Raw genomic sequence first — 24,829 nt, 5'->3', positions numbered from 1 at the left:
TTGCTTGAATTTGGGAGGCAGAAGTTGCAGTGAGCTGAGATTGCATCACTGCACTCCAGCACTCCAGCCCTCCAGCCCTCCAGCCTGAGTGATAGAGCGAGACTCTGTCTCACCAAAAAAAAAAAAAAAAAAAAATCAAAAACTACAGTTCTTCAGGTATCAAGAGAGGAAGGTACATAAACACAGGGCTCTGCGGTGGGTGCTTTTATTTTATTTTAGATGGAGTCTCGCTCTGTCGCCCAGGCTGAAGTGCGGTGGCATGATCTCGGCTCACTGCAACCTCTGCCTCCTGGGTTCAAATGATTCTCCTGCCTCAGCCTCCCTAGTAGCTGGGACTACAGGGGCACACCACAACGCCCTGCTAATTTTTGTATTTTTTTTTCTTTTTCAGTAGAGATGGGGTTTTGCCATGTTGGCCTGGATGGTCTCGAACTCCTGACCATAGGTGATCCACCCTCCTCGGCCTCCCAAAATGCTGGGATTACAGGCATTAGCCACCATGCCCAGCCTGTAAAATTCTTTATAGTGATAAGAGTTTCAGTGTATGGGACTGACTGATGGCTCTTTAGTCAAAAAACAATTTTTTTTTTCCTGATGATACAAGCATGATATAACTTTAAAAATTCAAACAACTGGCTGGGCACAGTGGCTCATGCTTGTAATTCCAGCACTCTGGGAAGCTGAGGTGGAGGACTGCTTGAGGCCAGAAGTTTGAGATAAGTCTAGGCAACATAGTGAGATTCTATCCCTACCATAATTACAAAAATTAGCCAGGCATGGTGGCATGCACCTGTAGTCCCAGTTACTTGGGAGGCTGTGGTGGGAGGATTGCTTCAGCCTGGATGCAGTGAGCCATGTTCGTGCCACTGCACTCCAGCCTGGGCAACAGAATGAGACTGTGTCTCTATAAACAAACAAACAAAAAACATAAAATAAAAATTCAAACATAAAAGTGGCCTTATAACTGCAGTTGGATTTAGGGATGGATAAAAAGCCAGGGATGTCTACGGCCCAAATTACTGAGCAGTAAAAGGCACTGCCCACTTCAACAGCCAAGACAGGCTCTACATCTCCCTCCGTTGTTTCTTCTCTTCCATCTGTCCCTCTTCCAGGCTAAGGCACTCCCTCACCTGTGCCTTGGATTGTATCTACCTCCACCTTCCTAGAAACTGTACAAGACTGATTACTCCTTCCACCTCTTGTGTTTTCAACATATCCCTCTGAATCAGATCCCTCCCATTCACTTTTTTAAATGCTCAAGCCTCTCTCATTATTAAAAGAAATGCCACTATTCAACTCTGTACCTTACCTCCAAGGACCACCCCTCCTCTCTCCTCTTCTTCATATCAAAACTTCTTGAAAGAGCTATCTACTCAGTTTGCCCATGATTCACCTCACATCCACTCCTGAGACCTCTGCAATCTGCCACTGCCATCACATCGTTTTGCATCTCTCCCCAAGGGCATCAATTATCTCCATATTGCTAAATCCAACCTGCTTTTTCAGCCTCATCCTACTTGGCACTTATAGTATTAATTATTGGCTATCAGATTCTATTTCTCTATTCTTCTTTACAGGCAAACCCCAATTTTATTCAGGTTTTTACTGTGTCCTAATGTGTTTCAGGGAAGGGTACTCCCGACTTATGGATAGACAGCTTCTGGGCCAATCAAAGCATGGGTTTCCCCTGGGGACTGTTCTGGTTCAGACTGGACATATAAGCCAAACTGACTCAATCAGATTGAAAAGATCTATGACTAGGAAGAGAAGGCCCCTCTCTCTTTCACTCTTGCTCTCTTTTATGCAAGATATTTAATATTTATTCTAGTTTTAGTGGCCATGTCCTATTATTTTTAGCATAAATAATCCCAACTGATACATTTACTCCTACTGACTTTTCCTCCCTTGAAATACTCTTCCTCTGGTTTCCATGACCCTTACCATCCCCACCAATCCTGGTTTTCCTTCTACTGCTCTGACTACTACTTCTCAGATTCCTAAGTTGGGGGTTATGGGGTGGGGCATTGGCTTTTTCACACCACGGGGATGTTATTAAGTATAAAACATACATTAGAGATGGCTTTCTATGAAGCTCCCTGATAGTAATTTAATAAAGCTAGGAGGAAAACTTGCTCAATAAATAATAAATCAAAAAATTGGTGTTATAATAAGGTGAACACTGGGCCGGGCGCAGTGGCTCATGCCTTTAATCCCAGCACTTTGGGAGACTGAGGTGGGTGGATCACCTGAGGTCAGGCGTTCACGATCAGCCTGGCCAACAGGGTGAAACCCCGTCTCTACTAAAAATGCAAAAAAAAAAAAAAAAAAAAAAAAAGAAAAATTAGCTGGGCATGGTGGTGGGCACCTGTAATCCCAGCTACTCAGGAGGCTGAGGCAGGACAATCGCTTGAACCTGGGAGGCGGAGGTTGCAGTGAGCCAAGATCGTGCCATTGCAGTCCAGCCTGGGCAACAAGAGTGAAACTCCATCTCAAAAAAAAAAAAAAAAAAATATATATATATATATATATATATATATAATATATATATTTAATAAGGTGAACACTGGTAAATACAACCAGTGTTGTATTTATCCACTTTGTGTAGATAGTACAACCAGTGTATATGTTATCCATTTTGTGTCTATGTATTTATTTTTTTGAGACAGAGTCTTGCTCTGTCGCCCAGGCTGGAGTGCAATAGCGCGATCTCGGCTCACTACAAGCTCTGCCTCCTGGGTTCTTGCCATTCTCCTGCCTCAGCCTCCTGAGTAGCTGGGACTACAGGTGCCTGCCACCACACAGGCACCTGCCACCATGCCCTGCTAATTTTTTGTATTTTTAGTAGAGACGGGGTTTCACTGTGTTAGTCAGCATGGACTCGATCTCCTGACCTCATGATCCGCCCGCCTTGGCCTCCCAAAGTGCTAGGATTACAGGCGTGAGCCACCATGCCCAGCCTATTTATTTATTTTTGAGACAGGGTCTCACTCTGTCGCCCAGGCTGGAGTGCAGTGCTGCAGCCTGGACCTGCAGGGCTTAAGCAATCCTCCCATTTCAGCCACCTGAGTAGCTGGGACTATAGGCATGTGTCACCATGCCTGGCTAACTTTCAAAATTTTTCGTAGATACACGGTCTTACTCTGTTGCCCAGGCTTATTTTATTTATTTTTTATTTTTATTTTCTTTAGAGACAGGGTCTCATTCTGTTGCCTAAGCTGGAGTGCAGTGGTGTGATCATAGTTCACTGCCATCTCAAACTCCTGGGCTCAAGTGATTATCTTGCCTCAGTCTCCCAAATAGCTAAGACCACAGGTGCATGCCACCATGCCCAGCTCATTTTTTTAAAATAGAGATGGGGTCTTGCTGTGTTACCCAAGCTAGTCTCGAACTCTGGTATCAAGTAATCCTCCTGCCTTGGCCTCCCAAAGTGCTAAGATTACAGGCATAAGCCACAGCGCTGGGCCAACTATGTGTTTTTTTAAATGAGAACTGCTGGTGGTTATCAGTGTGTCATGAGGGACAAAGAACCTAATGGCAGAGTTCTATGCTACAGGTCCTGTTTCTGGGGCTCTGGGGGGCTCTATCTAGTGTTTCCAGCAAGTCCCTTGGCCCATCTCTCTAGCAGCCATAGGACTGTGTGTGTTACTCAGAGCAACTCAGAAGGGAGTAGGTCTCTCAGGTTAGACCTGGCCTGACAGCCCAGAACTGTCTCAGAGAAAGGCTGGAGCATCTTTCCCAGTGACTGCACATAGGAAAAGCCAGCCCATCAGGTATAAGCAACAGGCTCATCATGCCCAGGGTCACAGAAAAGAACATGACACTGTGTTCTCTTATTGCTATTTGCTCAAAGGCATGAAGTACATCTTATTTTTCTTTTATTACAAAGCACAGCACTTGATAAATACTAAAACATTCAGTAAATATGTATTAACTTAACAAATTAGACTGATATTGTATGTCCTTCAGAAATTTAACCTGGTCATAAGTATGAGTCATTTAGAGAAATTTCAGGGCTTAAAGCTCTAGTTTTGGAGCCCAAAAAGGCCCCAATTCAAGTCTTAACCATACTAACACCAGTTCCCATATCTTGAAAATGCAGGTGACAACATCTGCCCCAGAGAGTTGCGTGTGAAGGTTAGATGATGCCTGTATTTCATTTATGCCTTATGACAATCCTGATACATACCTATTATTCTTTTGGTTTCTGTCCTTCCTACTTGAAAAATAGGCGCTATGCTTACCTTATTTTATTATAGCTAGTAAAAGCACAGAATATATACTGAAAAATATTTGCCAAATAGATGAGTAAAAAGGACTCAAGATAATTTCTAAGAAATGGTGAACAATATGGTCACAGAAAACTGTTTCTTCATATATTTTAACAATATAAATCCTTTTAAATGCCTGTTTTTCTTCTCTTCTCCTAGATTTACTTCTTTTTTATTAACGTAATTCCTACCTATATTTACTGCTTCTCAGTCTTCATATCATCAAAACTACAGACATATAAAGTACCTTCATAAAGTTCTTGTATGACTTAAAAACTTTAATGGCTTAAATAATTGGTATGATGAAAATAAGCCTTTAAAAGTATACTATACAATTTTTAAAATAGTTTCAAATCCTGTGACAAATGGAAATGGCTTTATGTACTTGAGGAAGAGAGCTGCATTCTATGCCTACTCATTTTGAAGTTCATATTTGCAAGCAGGAGAAAGTCCTTCTGTACCAGAGGGATCACTGATTAGCTCTACTGTAACTATAGCCTAATCAAGGTTAAAACTAAATGAACATTAGGAAGATTATGTATTGCATTTACTCATCACATTTTGTAGGTATTCATTGAAATGTTTCTAGATGGGTAAACTATAACCAAAACATAGAGACAAGGAACAGCTTAACTGATTTCTTTTTGCCAACTATAGTTTTAACAGACAGTTCTGAATCTCCCAACAATTTTTTTTTTCTTTTGAGACAGGGTCTTGTTCTGTTGCCCAGGCTGGAGTGCAGTGACGTAATCATAGCTCACTGAATCCTTGACCTCTCGGGCTCAAGCAACCCTCCCACCTCAGCCTCCTGAGTAACTGGGACTACAGGCACACACCACCAGGCCTGGGTAATTTTTTTATTTTTTGTAGAGACGGGGTTTCGCCATGTTGCCCAGGCTGAGCTCAAGTGATCTACCTGCCTCAGCCTCCCAAAGTGCTGGGATTATAGGTACGAACCACAGTGTAATCTTTTTTATATTAATATGTAATATTTGTATATATCTTAGGGGTACATGCGATATTTTGTTACCTGATATTTTGTCACCTGATATTTTGTCACATGTGTAAAATGTGTAATGATCAAGTCAAGGGATTTAGGGTATCCATCACATTGAATATTTAACAATTCTATGTGTTGGGAACATTTTAAGTCCTTTCTTCTATTTGAATTATACAATGCATTATTGTTAACTATAGTCACCATACTCTGCTCTTGAACATTAGAACTTATTCCTTCTTTCTAATTGTATGTTTATACCCATTAACCAACCCTTCTTCATAGCCCCTCACAACACACCCATCCCAACCTCTGGTATTTATCTTGTACTGTCTACATCCATGAGATCAACTTTTTTTTTTTTTTTTGAGACAGAGTTTAGCTCTTGTTGCCCAGGCTGGAGTGCAATGGTGCGATCTTGGCTCACCGCAACCTCCGCCTCCCAGGTTCAAGCAATTCTCTTGCCTCAGCCTCCCGAGTAGCAGGGATTACAGGCATGCATCACCACGCCTGGCTAATTTTGTATTTTTAGTAGAGACGGGGTTTCTCCATGTTGGTCAGGCCGGTCTTGAACTCCTGACCTCAGGTGATCCACCTGCCTCGGCCTCCCAAAGTGCTGGGATTATAGGCGTGAGCCACCACGCCTGGCCACTTTTTTAGCTCCCATATAAGTGAGAACATGCCATATTTGTCTTTCTATGCCTGCTTTATTTCACTTAACATAATGACCTCCGATTCCATCCATGTTGCTACAAATGACATGACTGCATTATTTTTTATGGCCAAATAGTATCCCATTGTGTATATATACCATATTTTCTTAATCCATCTGTCCGCTGATGGACACTTAGGTTGATTCTGTATCTTTGTTATTGTGAATAGTGCTGCAATAAACATGGAGGTGCAGGTATACTTCTCATATGCTGATTTCTCTTCTTTTGGATAAATACTCAATAGTAGGATTGCTAGATCATACAGTAGTTCTATTTTCAGCTTTTTGAGAAATATTCATACTGTTTTCCGTAATGGCTATACTGATTTACATTCCCACCAACAGTGTATAAGAGTTTACTTTTCTCTGCATCCTCACCAGCATCTGTTATTTTTTGTCTTTTGAATAATAGCTATTCTAACAGTTACCAAGGTAATATTAAAATACAGCTGTATGGCTTTAAAGGGAAGTTGATTTTAAAAAATACAGCTGTGAATAAGAACAAAAAAGTTTAAAATTACCAAAAAATATGTTTCTTTTGTCTATTTAAAAATATAAGGACCAGCTGGCCCTCACTCTTCCTTTCCTCTAGCCATCATATTTAAACAACTATGAACCTGGGAAGCTTTATCCTGCAAAATGAAAGTTAGCTGCTAGACACCAAAGAAACAACATGAACTAAAAAATGCTGAAAATCCAAGTTGCACTCTTGATTTTGGGGAGCATATCCCCTTGAATTCTTGAGGACAATACAGTGACCCCAGATGGTAGCAAAGGGCATGAGTGTGTTGGCCTGACCCCTCGACTGTCCACAGGAACACAGAGCATCCCAGTGTGATCCCAGTAAGCCACCATGCCTCACCTACAATACTGTATTTTTTTTTAAACCTCATTTACTCTTTTTTCTTTTCAATAGAGATGAGGTTTCACCATGTTGCCCAGGCTGGTCTTGAACTCCTGGGCTCAAGTGATCCGCCCACCTCAGCCTCCCAAAGTGCTGGAATTACAAGCGTGAACTACTGTGCTTGGCACAATACATATATATATATTTTTTTGAGACAGAGTTTCCCACTGTTGCCCAGGCTGGAGTGCAGTGGTGTGATAATAGCTCACTGCAGACTCCGCCTCCCAGGTTCAAGCAATTCTTGTGCCTCAGCCTCCCGAGTAGCTGGGACTTCAGGCATGCGCCACTATGCCCAGCTAATTTTTGTATTTTTAGTAGAGACGGTGTTTCACTATGATGGCCAGGCTGGTCTCGATCTCCTGGCCTCAAGTGATCTGCCTGCCTCGGTCTCCCAAAGTGCTGGGACTACAGGCATAAGCCACCACTTCCAGCATTTCTATTTTTGGAAACAGTCTCACTCTTTCTCCCAGCTTGGAGGGCAATGGCATGATCTTGGCTTGTTGCAACATCCGCCTCCCGTGTTCAAGCAATTCTCATGCCTTGGCCTCCCGAGTAGCTGGGATTATAGGCGCCTGCCATCACTCCTGGCTAACTTTTGTATTTTTAGTAGATATGGGGTTTCACGATCTTGGCCAGGCTGGTCTGGAACTCCTGACCTCAAGTGATCTGCCCTCCTTGGCCTCTCAAAGTGCTGGGATTACAGGCATGAGCCACTGCATCCAGCCCCAGCCTGTATTTTTAAATAAAGGTTTTTATTTTGTCCAAAGCCAAAAACAATTTTAAAAAAAGAAAAAAAATTTGCAAATATCTTTATGTATACATATATGTAAATATATATAAAAAACAATACTCCAAATTCATGACAACTAACCACAAGAGGGCGCTTCCACAATGGAAAGAAACCAGCCTTATTTCCTTTAGATACTTACTTGAGTAAGTGTTGGGCACACATTTTCAAACTTTTGTAGAGTAACTCCTATTTCAAATCCTTTATTTTTCCATAGCCATAAGCTTGCTAGATACTCATCTTTTAAGGGCGCCTATCCACAACTTAGATTTCAATCTTCTGGAGAGTCCATGTATCTAGTACTTGGTAAATGAGTCCTTACATTATTTTTTCTTTTAAGAGACAAGGTCTCACTATGTTGTCCAGGCTGGAGTACAGTGGCTATTCACAGGCTTGATCATCGTGCACTACAGCCCTGAAATGGGCTCAAGCAATTTTCCTACCTTAGCCACCTGAGCAGCTGAGACTACAGTGAGTGCCACTATGTCTGGCTATTTTTTTTTTCATTTAATTAAATTAATTTATTTATTTTGAGACAGGTTCTGGCTCCCATCACCCAGGCTGGAGTGCCATGGCGCTATCACAGCCCACTGCAGCCTTGAGTTCCTGGCTCAGGTGATCCTCCTACCCCAGCCTCCTGAGTAGCTGGGACTACAGATGTGTGTCACCACTCCCAGCTAAATTTTTGTATTTTTAGTAGAGATGAGGTTTCACCATGTTACCCAGGCTGGTCTCAAACTCCTGGGCTCAAACAATGTGCCAGCCTTAGCCTTCCAAAGTGCTAGGATTACAGGCGTGAGCCAGTGTACCCAGTTTCATTTTTTATTGTAGAGATGGGGTCCTCAATATATTGCTCAGGCTGGTCTTAAAACTCCTGGCCTCAAGCAATCCTCCTGCCTCAGCCTCCCAAGTAGCTGGGATTACAGGTATAAGCCACCTTGCCTGGCTAGTCCTTACACTATTAAATGCAGATTAAATGACAACTGGTCTGGCACAGTGGCTTGTGCCTATAATCCCAGTTACTCAGGAGGCTAAGACCGGAGAATAGCTTGAGGCCAGGAGTTGAGACCAGCCTGGGCAACACAGTAAGACCTCATCTCTAAAAAAATAAATAAATAAACCGAAGGCCAGGCGTGGTGGCTCACGCCTGTAATACCAGCACTTTGGGAGGCCAAGGTGGGTGGATCACCTGAGGTCAGAAGTTCAAGACCAGCCTGGCCAATATGGTGAAACCCCGTCTCTACTAAAAATACAAAACTTAGCTGGGCATGATGGCAGGTGCCTGTAATCCCAGCTATTCGGAAGGCTGAGGGGGGAGAATAGCTTGTACCTGGGAGGCGGAGGTTGCAGTGAGCCAAGATCATGCCACTGCACTCCAGCCTGGGCGACAGAGTGAGACTCCATCTCAAAAAAATAAATAAGTAAACTGAAAAGGCTAGGTGCCACCGCCTGGAATCCCAGCACTTTGGGAAACTGAGGCAGGAGGATCTCTTGAGGCCAAGAGAATTTGAGACCAGCCTGAGGAACAAAGCGAGGCCCACCTCTACTAAAAAAAAAAAATTCTTTTTTTTTTAAATTAGCTGGGTGCTGTGGTGGGCACCTGTAGTCCCAGCTACTCGGGAGGCTTGAGGGAGAATCACTTAAACACAGGAGAGTTCAAGGCTACAGTGAGCTCGGATCACATCACTGCACTCCAGCCTGGGTGACAGAGCTAGATCCTGTCTCTTTAAACAAATAAATAAATAGAAGCTCAAAGCTGCTGCAATGAGCTATGATGGATCATGCCACTGGACTCCAGCCTGGGTGATAGAGATCTCCACTCTAAAAAAAAAAAAAAGAGATGAACTATAAAAATGTCATGTTGTACATACGGTATTATAAATGTGCTTTGAGTCATATACCAGGCTTAAAAAAACTTTGCTAATAAAATAGAGAAACTAGGTTTCTTTCTATCATTATCACTTTTAGCTGCCATATTTTAGCACATTTTTAAGTCTGGCACGAATGATAATAGTTTTACTTTAAAACAGATTATGGTACAGTCATGCATCACCTAATGACAAGAATATGTTTGGAGAAATGCGTAATGCATCATGAGATGATTTCATGATTGTATGAACATCACAGAGTGTACTTACATAAGCCTAGATGGCACACCCCACTATACACCTAAGCTCTATGGTATTGCCTATTGCTCTTAGGCTACAAACTTATATAGTATGTTACTGTGCTGAATACTGTAGGCAGCTGTAAGACGATGGTAAGCATTTGTGTATCTTTTTTTTTTTTTTTTTTTTTTTTGAGACAGGGTTTCACTCTGGTTGCCCAGGCTGGAGTGCAGTGGTATGATCTCAACTCACTCAGCCTCCCGAGTAGGTGGGACTACAGGTGCACACCACCACCCTCAGGTTTGTTTTTATGTGTTTGTTTTTGAGACAGAGTCTCACTCTGTCACCCAGGCTGGAGTGCAGTGGCATGATCTCGGCTCACTGCAACCTCGCCTCCTGAGTTCAAGCAATTCTCCTGCCTCAGCCTCCCGAACAGCTGGGACTACAGGCGCATGCTGCCATGCCTGGCTAATTTTTTGTGTTTTAGTACAGACAGGGTTTCACTGGGTTGCCCAGGCTGGTCGCTAACTCCTGAGCTCAGGCAATCCACCCGCCTCGGCCTCCCAAAGTGCTGGGATTATAGGGGTGAGCCACTGCGCACGGCCTTCTTTTTTTTTTTTAAAGTAAAGACGGGGTTTCACCATGTTGCCCAGGCTGCATTTGTGTGTCTTAACATATGTACACTTAGAAAAGGTATAGTAAAAATACAGTATTATAATCTGAGGGGATTGCTGTCATATATGCAATCCATCACTGACTGAAATGTCATGATGCAGCACATGACTGTATAACAGTTCCATTTAATTACTACTAGAAATAAAAAGTCAGCATTTCTACCTAGAGAGACTTCCTTGATCAGCTCAGCAGCAGCATGGCAACCCTGAACAAGTATCCTGGTCCAGGATGACAGATCCCGATGTGTCTCCACCCTGAAGAGATGCATCTCAATGCCCTGTCGAGAGCCTGTCCTGGTAGCAAATGTAAGGTCAGATCCAAGGGAGGGGGATCGACATCCAGAGCCAGAATGAACCAACCTAGGACCACAAACAGAGCAGAGATCAAAAGTAACTACATTATCAGACAAAAATGTCAGGAATTTGTGCTCATTGATAAGCAGAAACTTATAAAAGCAATCAGCAGCTTTTGGATATAGACATTTCAAAGTAAGATTATAGACTGTGAAATACAGACCATTCTGTTTTCCCATAAAATGACCCCTGGTGTCACAGTCAGACAAGATACCAGTCTTGAACTCCTGGGCTCAAATAATCCTTCTGCCTTGGCCTCCCAAAGTGCTGGGATTACAGGCGTAAGCCTCTGGGCCTAGCCAAGATACTGAGCTGGATGAACCGTGGCCCTAATTTTCCATGAGCTCCTCTATGTTCCCAAGAGGTTATGTGTATCAAAAAGATATGATTTTGATTAGGAAGTAAGTAAATTAACAGTAATAACTTCAGAGGAAAAATATGCTTCTGTAAGAAAAAATGGATAGCTAACTGCATTTCAAACATTTCAGCCAAAGAGCTTAAAAAATATAAATTTTTAGCATCAATCTCTTGTCCAATCACCAAAGAACTTCCAATGGTAGAAAGCAGTGAATATCTCTTCTGGGGAGATGCAGCTAGTAAAGATGCACAGTGAACATAAAGTTGGGTTTTATCTAAAAATTCATACTGCTTTTGCATTTGACTCTAGAATTCCTTGGCCTATGAAGAAATGTTATGTGAAAAAAATGATTCCAAAATAAATAAAACTGTCTTTGTTTGCAAATGACATGACTGTGTACATTTTAAAAATCCCCCAAAATAGACAAAGGAAATCTGGATGCATGCAGTGACTCACACCTGTAATCCCAGCACTTTCACAGGCTGAGGCAGAAGGATCACTGGAGCCCAGGATTTTGAGACCAACCTGGGCAACACAGAGACCTGTCTTTACAAAAAAAAAACAAAACAAAAAACAAAACAAAAAAAGCTCAGCATGGTGGTGTGCACCTGTGGTCCCAGCTACTTGGGAGGCTGAGGTAGAAGGTTGCTTGAGCCCAGGAGGTTGAGGCTGCCATGAGCCATGATTATGCCACTGTATTCCAGCTTTGGCAACAGAGTGAGACCCTGTACACAACTCCTAAAACTGATAAGCAATTATAGCAATGTTGCAGGATATAAGATTAATATACAAAAGTCAGTTGCTCTGAACAACTGAAATCTGAAATTAAAAACATACCATTTATGTCAGTTACCATAAAATGAAATGCTTAAGCATAAGTCCAACAAAATATGTATAGAATCTCTATGAGAAAAACTTCAAAACTTTCCTGAAAGAAAGCAAAGATGATGTAAATAAACCAAGAGATATTTTACGTTCATGGGTAGAAAGACTTCATATTAAGATGTCAATTCTCTTTTAGGTGATCTACAGATTCAATGCCATCCCATTAAAATCCCAGCAAGTTATTTTGTAGATACTGGTAAACTGATTCCAAAGTTTGTATGGAAACTCAAAAGACTCAGATAGTCAACATAATACTAAAGAACAAAAGTTGAAAATAAATCTGTATACTGGCACCACTCAACTTTGACTTACTATAAAACTACAGTAATCAAAACAGTGTGGAATTGGCAAAAGAACAAACAAATTGATCAATGGAACAGAATAGACAGCCCAGAAACAAACCCACACAAATACAGTCAACTGATCTTTGACAGAGAAACAATGATGATTCAGGCCGGGAGTGGTGGCTCATGTCTATAATCCCAGCACTTTTTTTTTTTTGTATTTTTAGTAGAGACGAGGTTTCACCATGTTAGCCAGGCTGGTCTTGAACTCCTGACCTCAGGTGATCTGCCTGCCTGGGCCTCCCTGAGTGCTGGAATTACAGGCATGAGCCACCGTGAAGTCCAGCCTAGCCCACATGGTAAAACCCCGTCTCTACTAAAATACAAAAATCAGCCAGGCATGGTGGTGGGCGCCTGTAATCTCAGCTACTCGGGAGGCTGAGGCAGGAGAATCGCTTGAACCCGGGAGGTGGAGGTTGCAGTGGCCAAGATCGCGCCACTGCACTCCAGCCTAGGCAACAAGAGCGAGACTTCCTCTCAAAAAAAAAAAAAAAAAAAAAAAAGAGAGAGAGAAACAAAGGTGACTCAATGGAGAAAGAATGGTCTTTTCTTTCTTTCTTTTTTTTCTTAAGATGGAGTCTTGCTCTTCTCGCTCAGGCTGGAGCACAATGGCACGATTTCAGCTCACTGCAACCTCCGCTTCCTGGGTTCAAGCAATTCTCCTGCCTTAGTCTCCCAAATAGCTGGGATTACAGGCTCCTGCCACCATACCCAGCTAATTTTTGTATTTTTAGTAGAGACAGGGTTTTACCATGTTGGCCAGGCTGGTCTTGACCTCAGGTGATCTGCCTGCCTCGGCCTCCCAAAGTGCTGGGATTACAGGCGTGAGCCACCATGCCCAGCCAAGAATCGTCTGTCTTTTCAACAAATGCTGCTAGAAATAAGTAGACATCCATATGCAAAAAAAAAAAAAAAAAAAAAAAAAAAAAAAAGCAGACCTTACATACTTTTCACAAAAATTAACTCAAAATGGATCTTTGACCTAAGTGTAAAACACAATACTAAAATTTCTACAAAAATTAGCCTGGCGCGGTAGTGGATGCCTGCAATCCCAGCTACTCAGGAGGCTGAGACAGGAGAATCGCTTGAACCCAAGAGGCGGAGGTTGCAGTGAGCCGAGATCGCGCCATTGCACTCCAGCCTGGGGGACAAGAGCGAGACTTCGTCTCAAAAAATAAATAAATAAATAAAAAAATCTATAACATAGGAGCAACTCTAGATGATTTAAAAGGATATAACATCAAAAGCACAATCTCTGAAGAAAAAAATTGGTAAGCTAGACTTCACTAAAATTAAAAACTTCTGATCTGCAAAAAATACTGTTAAGAGAATGAGGCTGGATGCGGTGGCTCATGCCTGTAATCCCAGCACTTTGGGAGGCCGAGGCGGGCGGATCACAAGGTCAGGAGATTGAGACCATCCTGACTAACACGGTGAAACCCTGTCTCTACCAAAAATACAAAAAATTAGCCGGGCATGGTGGCAGGCCCCTGTAGTCCCAGCTACTTGGGAAACTGAGGGAGGAGAATGGCATGAACCCAGGAGGCAGAGCTTACAGTGAGCCAAGATTGCGCCACTGCACTCCAGCCTGGGCAACAGAGCGAGACTCAGTCTCAAAAAAAAAAAAGAGAGAGAGAATGAAAAGACAAGCCGCAGACAAAAAAATTTTGGAAACACATATCTGATAGAGGACTGGTATCCAAAATATATAAAGAACTCTTAAAACTGAATGATAAGAAAACCACCCAGTTAAAAAATGGGCAAAGGACAGCCGGGCATGGTGGCTCACACCTGTAATCCCAGCACTTTGGGAGGCTGAGGTGGGCGGATCACGAGGTCAGGAGATTGAGACCATCCTGGCTAACACAGTGAAACCCTGTCTCTATTAAAAAAACACAAAAAATTAGCCGGGCATGGTGGCAGGAGCCTGTAGTCCCAGCTGCTCGGGAGGCTGAGGCAGGAGAATGGCGTGAACCCGGGAGGCGGAGCGTGCAGTGAGCCGAGATTGTGCCACTGCACTCCAGCCTGGGTGACAGAGCGAGACTCCGTCTCAAAAAAAAAAAAGGGCAAAGGACCCACTTCTTGGTATATATCCAAAAGATCTCAAAACAAGATCTTGAAGATATTTGCACACCTATGTTCACTACAGCATTATCCACAATAGCCAAGAGATGGAAGCAACTTAAATGTCCACTGACAAAAGAAAGGATAAAGACAATTTGGTATAAATATACAATGGAACATATTTTTCAGCCTAAAAAAGGAAATACTGTCATAATCTACCACACTTGGCCAGTCACAAAAAGACAAATACTACATGAAGTCTACTTACATGAGGTATCCAAGGTAATCATACTCATAACAACAGAAGGTAGAATGTGGTTATCAGGGGTTGAGGGAGAGATGGAAATGGAGAATTGTTGTTCAATAGATATAAAGTTTCTGTTTTGCAAGATAAAGTTCTAGAGATCCGCTACACAACAATGTGCATATAGTAAACACTAAACTACTGTACACTTAAAAATAATTAGATGGTAAATTTTTGAGTTTTTTAAATTAAAAATTTATCTGCTAAGGCTCTGTCATCCATGTTATGAGTTTGTTTTAGTATATGTGCTGCCGAAGTGAGCACACATTATGAGTTTTTTAACACACACACACACACACACACACACCATTTCCCACCTCTGTCCATCAATAAACAATAACCAACCCAACAGCAAGAAGTGTCCTTAGTGCCCAGATTGAAATCACCCCCTCCCCCAAAAAGATGGTGAGGCTTCTTAGGGAATACATAAGACTGCAATATTGGCTGGGTGTGGTGGCTTATGCCTGTAATCCCAGCTCTTTGGGAGGCCAAGGCGGGTGGATCACCTGAGGTCAGGAGTTTGAGACCAGCCTGGCCAACATGACGAAGCCCCATCTCTACTAAAAATACAAAAATGAGCCGGGCATGGTGGTGCACACCTGTAATTCCAGCTACTGGGGAGGCTGAGGCAGGAGAATCGCTTGAACCCAGGAGGCGGAGGTTGCAGTGAGTCAAGATTGCACCACTGCCCTCTGGCCTGGGTGACAGAGCAAGACTCCATCTCAAAAAAAAAAACAAAAAACAAAAAACAAAAAACCCTACAAAAAACAGTGAAGCATACATATAGGAAAACCATAAGAAAAGTAATTTTCCTTAAGGTCATGAAACTATTCAGTATTTTGCTTCATAGTTTAATCTATTCACTTTTTATATTTTCTTTTTTTTAATTTTCATTTTGAGACAGGGTCTCACTCTGTCTCCCAGACTGGAGTACAGTAGCACAGTGTTGCCTCACTGCAACCTCCACCTACCCGGTTCAAACAATCCTCCCATCTCAGCTTCCTGAGTAGCTAGGACTATAGGCATGCACCACCATGCCCAGCTCATTTTTATATTTTGTGTAGAGATGTGGTCTCATTATGTTGCCCAGGCTGATCTTGAACTCCCGAGCTCAAGTGATCCTCCCACCTCAGCCTCCCAAGTAGTTGGGACAATAGGCGCGTGCCGCCGTGCCTGGCTCATTTTTGTATTTTGTGTAGAGATAAGGTCTCATTATGTTGCCTAGGCTGATCTTGAACTCCTGGGCTCAAGCGATCCACATGCCTCGGCCTCCCAAAGAGCAGGGATTACAGGCATGAGCCACCACTCCTGGCCTCACTTTTTATATTTTCCCTATTTTAAAGAAGTATTAAGTAGATCAGTGTAACAGAACAAAATATTACCTCATTTATAAGGATTTACTCACCTGACAATGTTTTCTATACAGGATTTTTTCAAATTTGGTGAGGAATGTACATCAAAGAGAAATAAATAAAATCTCTTCAATGTCTAGCTTAAAAATAGCTGAATTTTGACATCTGCTTCAGCATTCTATTGTAATACGCAGTTACAGCCTCACATAGATATGTAGTTGGAAAAGGGAAGAGTATTTTAATAGCCCATTCAGATCATGTGGATAGCCTTCTGTCCACAGAACCAAAACTCAACAAGTGGTTTGGTAAAGATTAATTGCAATGTGGAATTTGAAACCTTATCAATAGTTTCTGTATCATGTTTACATTAAAAATCAACTGGTTTCCCTTGAAATTTCAATGGATCTTTTTTATGCATGCATAATTTTGCAACATCATATATCATTCATTTGGAAAAATATTTGTTCACTGAGTTACATAGATTTTCCATGTTAAAAATGGTTCAATATAAAAGATAAAAAAAATCTCATTTGGTATTACCACTAATCTCTCCAGAAAAGCAAGTACTGGGAAGCTGTCAAGCTCACAGTAGCAGATATGAGTTTTCCAGCATTCTAATTTTTGCTTGAAAGCTACAATTTTATCATTGGCAACAAATACTATCAGTGTTTTCCTCAAGTTACAGACTTATTTTGGTGATGTGACAAATACCCAAGTCTCACTAAACGTGTTTGTCAATCAGTCATTCTTTCAAGTAAAAAATGATGTTTCCATGAAAAAGCATAGAGTTCAGCTGAGAATTCAATCACACGTGTGCTTTTCCTTGAGACAACAGTCATTCTTCAGTATGCAGCAGAAGTGCTCCATGAGTACTTCCCGTTTCATCACACAGAATGTTACAAAGATGAATACTCAAAGGTCAAGATTAAATAAAATTAATATTTTTTACTATTTCAGCAGACATTTTGAAGTTAAACTGGCATTTTTTTTTCCTCTGCAAGTCCACGTGGGGACGGATACAATGACTCCCAATACAGTTTGGTGCCAACTGCCTTGATTCATGCTAAGGTGCCAGCAATTTTACACATCCTCAGTGTAAATGTCAACAATATGAAAAAAAGCAAATTACATTTTAGTATTACTATGAAAATAGCTTTGAACTCACAAGGCCCCTGAAAAGGGGATCCGCAGAGATCCATGAAGTATACTTTGAGAACTGCTTTACTGAGCTGATTCCCAAAACACCAACATGCCAATTTAACATTAGCTACCTCAGAAAGAGTTAAATAAGTTTCAAAATTACTCCACATAGGATCCAAGTAAGACAAAGTGTTGGGGAGAGCAATAGATATTCTATCATATTCAGTTTGAATGCTAATCCCAAAACAGACATTAAAAAACATAAAATCTAAGAGAATTTTTTCCTACAGATTTGATTATGAAATATTTGGCAAAAGGAATCTAATTCAAACCAGATGCTGGACTCTCGCTGAGCAGCGGTTGGTTGGGAACACTGCAAAAAGGCCCCCCTTTTGTGGAGAGGCCAGATGAGTTCATGCAAAGGCATTTTGGCAGCTTTTGCCCCACAAGTCCCATAAGCACAGCACTACTCAATATTCCACATTCTAAGGTCACCACACTTTTTTTTTTTTTGAGATATTTTTTCTCTTCCAAAGAAAGCTTATAGGAAAAGACAACAAAATCCATATCCTGAAAAATCCAGAGCACCTATAAAACCAGTGTCTTTCTACCTGTGTCATGTATCTGGCTTTAATCTCAAGAAATGTGTAAAATAAAAATCCTCTTCATTTATCACTTTCATGCTTTACTTACTCCTCATTGGCCTGAACTATCAGCTATTAAAACCCATTCACGTACAGAGCTCTGGTTTTGAAGAATCTGTAAATGTGCAATCCAATATAAATGGCAGCTCATGGTTAATTTACATTACTCTAAGGATGTTATTTGATTTTGAACTACAATCAATTCTTAATTTTTCAGGGGTTATCTACTTTTTTTAACATAATAAAGGTCCTTAATTTCTTTTCCTTACCTATGTGTTTATGCAATCCTTTTTTATTCTGTCTCATCCATTCATAAGAACATGGTCCAAAGTATTAACAATAGAATTAGGGAAATTAAACATTCAGCCCTTTCTCATTACTCACTTAAATCTCAAACACTCCCTTTCCCCTACATTAAAAACACTTTCTGGCCTTGCCTCCCTCCGCAGGATACCTCCTGGTCTGGTTTCATCTTCTCATCTCTCTCAGGGTTACCCTTTTCCCCCCTCTGATTGGTAGAAGATCATTAAGCCCCACTTAATTCTATTGTGCTGTGACTTCAACCAATTCTACCTTGCCAACATGGCCACATGGAAAAACTAAACCTTTCATCTGTCATTTTTTATTCTAATCCACCAGTACTTCCTGAACAAGGAGTAAAGAATCCCTGCTGTTAACATTAATTAAACTTATTAAGAAACAACATGAACTGGTATAGTGGCTCACACCTATAACCCCAGAAATTTGGGAGGCTGAGGTATGAGAATTGTTTGAGCCCAGGAGTTTGAGACTAGACTGGGCAACACAGCAAGACCCCACCTCCATAAAAAATTAGCCTGGCATAGTGGCTTATGCCTATAGTCCTAGCTACCCGAGAAGCTGAGGTGGGAGAATGGCTTGAGCCCAGGAGTTTGAGGTTACAGTGAGCTATGATCCTGCCACTGCACGCTCTACACTGGATAACAGAGTGAGACTTCGTCAGAAAAAAAAAGAGAGAAGGAAGGAAGGAGGGAGAGAGGAAGGGAGGGGAGAAAAGAAAGGAAAAGGAAAGGGAAGGAAGGGGAAGGGGAAGGGGAAGAAAAAGGAAAGGAAAGGAGGAAGGAAGGCAGACAATCAGTCTAGGAAGCTCTATAAGACCCACCCATTTAATTAATGGTGAGTTTAATTTGCATGTATGAGCATGTTTGAATTCCTCACCTTTAATATGAAACTTTGACTATCTGTAAAAATTGGTGGCAGATCAAAAAAACTGCTCCTTTTCCTTTCCTTTAATTTTTTTGAGACCAGAGGTCTCATTATGTTGCCCAGGCTGGTCTTGAACTACTGGGCTCAAGTGACTCTTCCAGCCTCCCAAGAAGCTGGGATTACAGGCACGTGCCATGGCACCCAGCTAAGAGCTCCTCTTTTTTTTTTTTTTTTTTTGAGATGGAGTCTCGCTCTGTCTCCCAGGCGGGAGTGCAGTGACGCGATCTTGGCTCACTACAAGCTCTGCCTCCCGGGCTCATGCCATTCTCCTGCCTCAGCCTCCCTAGTAGCTGGGACTACAGGCGCCTGCCACCACACCCAGCTAATTTTTTGTAGTTTTAGTAGAGACGGGGTTTCACTGTGTTAGCCAGGATGGTCTCAATCTCCTGAACTTGTGATCCACCCGCCTTGGCCTCCCAAAGTGCTGGGATTACAGGCGTGAGCCAGCACGCTGGGCCAGAGCTCCTCTTTCAACAATGACCAAATTAAACTAATTATTATACTTTTTTTTTTTTTTTTTTGAGATAGAGTCTTGCTCTGTTGCCCAGGCTGGAGTGCAGTGGTGCAATATCAGCTCACTGCAACCTCCGCCTCTGGGGTTCAAGCGATTCTTCTGCCTTAGCTTCCCAAGTAGCTGGGATTATGGGTGCGTGCCACCACACTGGGCTAATTTTTGTATTTTTAGTAGAGACGAGGTTTCTCCATGTTGGTCAGGCTGGTCTCGAACTCCTGACCTTGTGATCCGCCAGCCTCGGCCTCCCAAAGTGCTGGGATTACAGGCGTGAGCCACTGCACCTGGCCTAATATTATGCTTTTTACAAAGAATTCTTCTTGGGCATAATTTTCGTTTAATAATAAATACTATAATTAAAGCAGCTAACACTTGAGCAGTTACAATGTGTCAGGCACCATTCTAGGCAGTTTATTAGTATTAACTCATTTAATACTAACACCCACCCTATCTCATTAGGGTGCACTTAACAAATGAAAAATATGTGGCACAGAAAGGTTCAGTAGCATGCTATCGCTTACTTAGTATAACATTCAGTTTATTAGGAATCAGTCTTAGTCTCTCTTTTCAATCTTGTTGGGTTTAATTATTTTATTTAAATAACTGAATTATTAAAATATAAAACACACCATACAATTTATCCCTTGAAGTACAGTGGTCTTTAGTATATTCAGAATTTTGCAACCATCACCACATTCAATTTTAGCAGACTGTCATTATCTCAAAAAGAAATCCTGTACCCATTAGCCCCCTCCCCCTGGCAACCACTAATCTACCTTCTGTCTATCCTGGGTTTGCCTATCCTGAACTTTTCATATAAATGGAACAATACAGTATGTGGTTGATTGTGTCTGGCTTCTTTCACTTAGCATAATGTTTTCAAGATTCATCTACACTGTAGTGTGTATCAGAACATTACTAACTGCAGAACAGTATTCCACTGTGTGGATATGTCACATTTTATTTATCCATTCATCAGTTGATGGACACTTAGGTTGTTTCCACTCTTTGGCTATTGTGAATAATGCTATTATGAACAGTCATATATGTTTTGATGTGGATATAAGTTTTCATTACTCTTAGGCATAACTTAGGAATGGAATTGTGGGTCACAGGGTGACTCTATGTTTAGCTTTTGAGAAACTGCCAGACTGCCTTGCACAGCAAGTATACATTTCACATTCTCACCAGCAGTGTATGAAGATTCCATTTTCTCCACGTCGTTGTTCACACTTTTTATTTTATCTGTCTTTTTAATTATAGCCATCCTAGTGGGTGGGAAATGATATCTCACTGTGGTTTTGATTTGTGTTTCCCCGATGGCTAAGGATGCTGAACATCTTCTCATGTTCTTATTGGCCATTTGTATATCTTCTTTGGACAAATATCTATTCATATCATTTTCCCATTTCTTTTTTTTTTTTTTTAGATGGAGTCTGGCTCTGTTGCCCAGGCTGGAGTGCAGTGGTGAGATTTCAGTTCACTGCAACCTCCATCTCTGGGTTCAAGCAATTCTCCTGTCTCAGCCTCCCAAGTAGCTGGGATTACAGTCCACACCATCATGCCTGGCTAATTTTTATATTTTTAGTAGGGACGGGATTTCACCATGTTGGTCAGGCTGGTCTGGAGCTCCTGACCTCAGGTGATCAACCTGCCTTGGCCTCCTAAAGTGCTGTGATTACAGGTGTGAGCCACTGCGCCCAGCCCCATTTCTTAATTGGGTAATCTTTTCATTACTGACTTGGAATAATTATCTCTTTTTTTTGAGACAGAGTCTCACTCTGTCACCCAGGCTGGAGTGCAGTGGTGCAATCTCAGCTCACAGCAACCTCTGCCTCCCATATCCAGGCAATCCTCCTGCCTCAGCCTCCCGAGTAGCTGGGATTACAGGTGTGCAACACCACACTGGCTAATTTTTATATTTTTAGTAGAGATGGGATTTCACCATGTTGGTCAGGCTGGTCTTGAACTCCTGACCTCAGATGATAGGCCTGCCTTGGTCTCCCAAAGTGCTAGGATTACAGATGTAAGCCACCATGCCTGGCCAAGAATTATTTATATATTCTAGATACAAGTCTCGTCAGATATATGATTTTGAAATATTTTCTCCCATTCTGTGAGTTATTTTTTCACTTTCTTGATGGTGACATTTGAAGCACAAGAGCTTTTAAGTTTCTTAAAGTCCAATTTATCTATTTTTTCTCTTGTTAACTGTGTTTTTGGTATCATATCTGAGAAGACTCTGCCTAATCCAAAGTCATGAAGATCTACTATATTTTATTCTATGAGTTTTATAGTTTTAGCTCTTAAATCTTGTCTATATCTTTTCCCTACTTGCAAATTAATACCACTGATAGTACATACGCCACCCCACCTCCTTCTTTAGTACCAAAGTGCTTTGATGGTGCACGCCTAATCTACTCTATAGCCAAGAAATTATTTGCTTATGGCATTATAATTTCTAGTATTAAACAAAAGCTCTTCTACCGAATGTAGTAAATTTCTGCTTCATGCTTCCAGGTGCACACATTTTAAAAAAGAATAAAGCTACCCTCCTTGCATTCTATGATCAGAACCAAAGTGTAAGCTGATTCTACAAAATTTAAACTTAAGAGATCTCCACAGCCATATTCTTAAATTCTAAATCTTTGGAAAATATATATTTAATTGCTCTAATTATAATTACTAAGACATGGTCACATATTTTTGTAGGATTACTGTCAAGTTCCTAATGTAACCATGACAGTGAAACTATAACTTAAGTAAAGAATTTAATTCAACTAAGATTTATTGATGGCCTACTACACGCAAAGCATTGTGGGAAGTGCTGAGATGACTAAGTCAGAGTTCTTGACTGCAAGGAGGTTATAATTTAGTGGGGATTTAAAAAACCAAATATTAAGAAATTTACAAAAAACAATAGTGTATATCTTATTTTTTTTAAAAGAGAAACTGATAATTAAATTCAGTCTTTCTGCAGGACTATTCTGTCCTAAAGGAATTAATGAGGACACACCTCCCTAATACTGAGGCTCACCAAATCCTTTACTTCATTCTGTGATCTAGGAGCTCTGCTCTAAATTACGGAGATACTACTGGAAGGCCATGTGAAAAATATATTTTTTATAAAAAGAATAATATATGTAAAGGAAGAATAATATATGTGGCAAGTTAAAGGAAATCTTTTAAACTGAAACTTTTCCAGTAATGCAAAGAATACTCTGCCTTACATGAATCTTTGTCTCCTCAAAGCAGGAAATCCCCACTATTCCCACTGGGATATTCCAGATAGTTTCATCATTTAGCTCTTTTGACTACCAAATACTTTTCCATGGCGCTCTTCTTTAATGTATAGTTTTTGAGTTATATCAACACCTGATTCTTTTGTAAGTCCAAAAAAATTTGAGTTTGGATATGTTTTCTAGTTTCACAGTTATGATCCCTTAAGACACCTTGGCTCCCAAGTCTAAATTTCTCTATTCTTTTCCCTTTCAGCCCTCCATATCTGGAATGCTAGAAACACCCTGTGGCTTCAGGTCAAATCAATGTTTATTTCATAGAATCAAAATGATGTGTTCTTACATTAGAAAGAGAAGTTGAAGAATATTTTGGCTGAGTTATGTGGTTTATCCACAGTACCACATTCTGGTTTAAATGATTTCATCACTCAGTCAAAAGGCTGCCAAAATTTCAGTGGTTTTCTAGTCACAGTCAATAAAATAAAGAAAAAAAACCCCTATAATCTTCATGACTAAGCAAGTCTTGTAAGGCAACAGTTAGGAAGTTCCTTTGACAACTTAAAAGGTACACACAAAAACGCTCATGATAAAAACAATTTATTCTGAGCTAGGAGCTGCAAAATGATCAATAAGGTTATAAAAGAAAACATTTTTGTCTGCATCAACTATATCTGCTACTTAAATGCTCTTTTAGGCACCTAAGATAACAGAATTCACTTTACAATTCTTTTGTAGATTTAGAGTGGGATAAATATTTTACTCCTTATCTTTAGTCTTACTTACCTTGTGGCAACAAGTGGGTAGCTGTGGCATGGTGACGCCCAGGCATCTCTTGTCCATGGCATACAGTCATAGAGCAGCAAATCCTTCTCAGTCACAGCCATGAGGACAGGTCTCCATTGCTGTCTTCCACCATCTAGTTTTGCCTGTTAAAATGGAAAAATTCAGAAATCAGGGCTAACTATAATCATATGTCTTTGTAAAAGTTCCTTCAATGATGGCCTAACACAATGGGTCTCCAGTTTGTTTTCCCAACCTGATGGACTTTACATTCAGGAAACATCTCACCAAGTTTACACTGGTAGGGACTCTCCACTGGAAGGTGTGAAGTGGTGTGTGTATTAGAGCTATAAACATTCTCTAGTGATACAACATAGTTTTTCCCCATTCTGTAATAACTGAACATTGCCAATTCTGTTTTTTCTTTTTTTGAGATAGGGTCTCACTTGGCTTCCCAAAGTGCTGGGATTACAGGTGTGAGCCACACGTCTGGCCAATATTGTCAATTCTGATTAAATATATAGTAATATGTTCAAAATTGTAAGTTTCAGAATGTCTGATGTGTAATATCTTCTAAACATAGGACAGAAACTCCTACTACCAAATAAGTCTGTATAATCTAAACATCAAAGTTTTTGATCAAGACTTACAATAAAAAATAGAGTTTACATTGCAACCCAATATATACAACATAGATGGTTGAATAAAATATTTTCCAAATAACACAACTCTCTTATTTTGTGCAATGTAATCTGTTAACGTCTATCTTTTTTTTTTTTTTTTTTTGAGACAGTCTTGCTCTGTCGCCAGGCTGGAGTGCAGCAGCACAATTGCGGCTCACTGCAACCTTCACCTCCTGGTTTCAAGCGATTCTCCTGCCTCAGCCTCCCGAGTAGCTGGGACTACAGGTGTTTGCCACCACGCCCAGCTAACTTTTCTATTTTTAGTAGAGACAGGGTTTCACCATGTTGGCCGGGATGGTCTCGATCTCCTGACCTCATGATCCGCCTGCCTTGGCCTCCCAAAGTGCTGGGATTACAGGCATGAGCCACCATGCCTGGCCCATCTATCCTATTTTTTAAAACGCAGATCACGATTCACTATGTTGTATTTTTTTTTCTTCTTTTTGAGATGGAGTTTCGCTCTTGTTGCCCAGGCT

General features: G+C 41.0%; 1 protein-coding gene across 1 annotated transcript in view; it reads right to left on the bottom strand.

Moving 5' to 3' along the window:
- SNTB2 (syntrophin beta 2) overlaps nt 1–24,829 on the bottom strand; it is a 126,055-nt gene that overhangs the window by 14,145 nt on the left and 87,081 nt on the right. The window contains exons 4-5 of the mRNA XM_002826582.6: nt 23,674–23,816; nt 10,614–10,810 (exon numbers count right to left, since the gene is read on the bottom strand). Of these exons, the coding sequence (XP_002826628.4) occupies nt 10,614–10,810; nt 23,674–23,816 (340 nt within the window). The remainder of the gene's footprint in view (nt 1–10,613; nt 10,811–23,673; nt 23,817–24,829) is intronic.

This window comes from Pongo abelii, chromosome 18 (genome assembly GCF_028885655.2).
Source record: "Pongo abelii isolate AG06213 chromosome 18, NHGRI_mPonAbe1-v2.0_pri, whole genome shotgun sequence".
NCBI classification, from domain to species: domain Eukaryota; kingdom Metazoa; phylum Chordata; class Mammalia; order Primates; family Hominidae; genus Pongo; species Pongo abelii.
The sequence above is the reverse complement of the archived record's forward strand: the minus strand, read 5'-3'. Positions and strand labels throughout refer to the sequence as shown.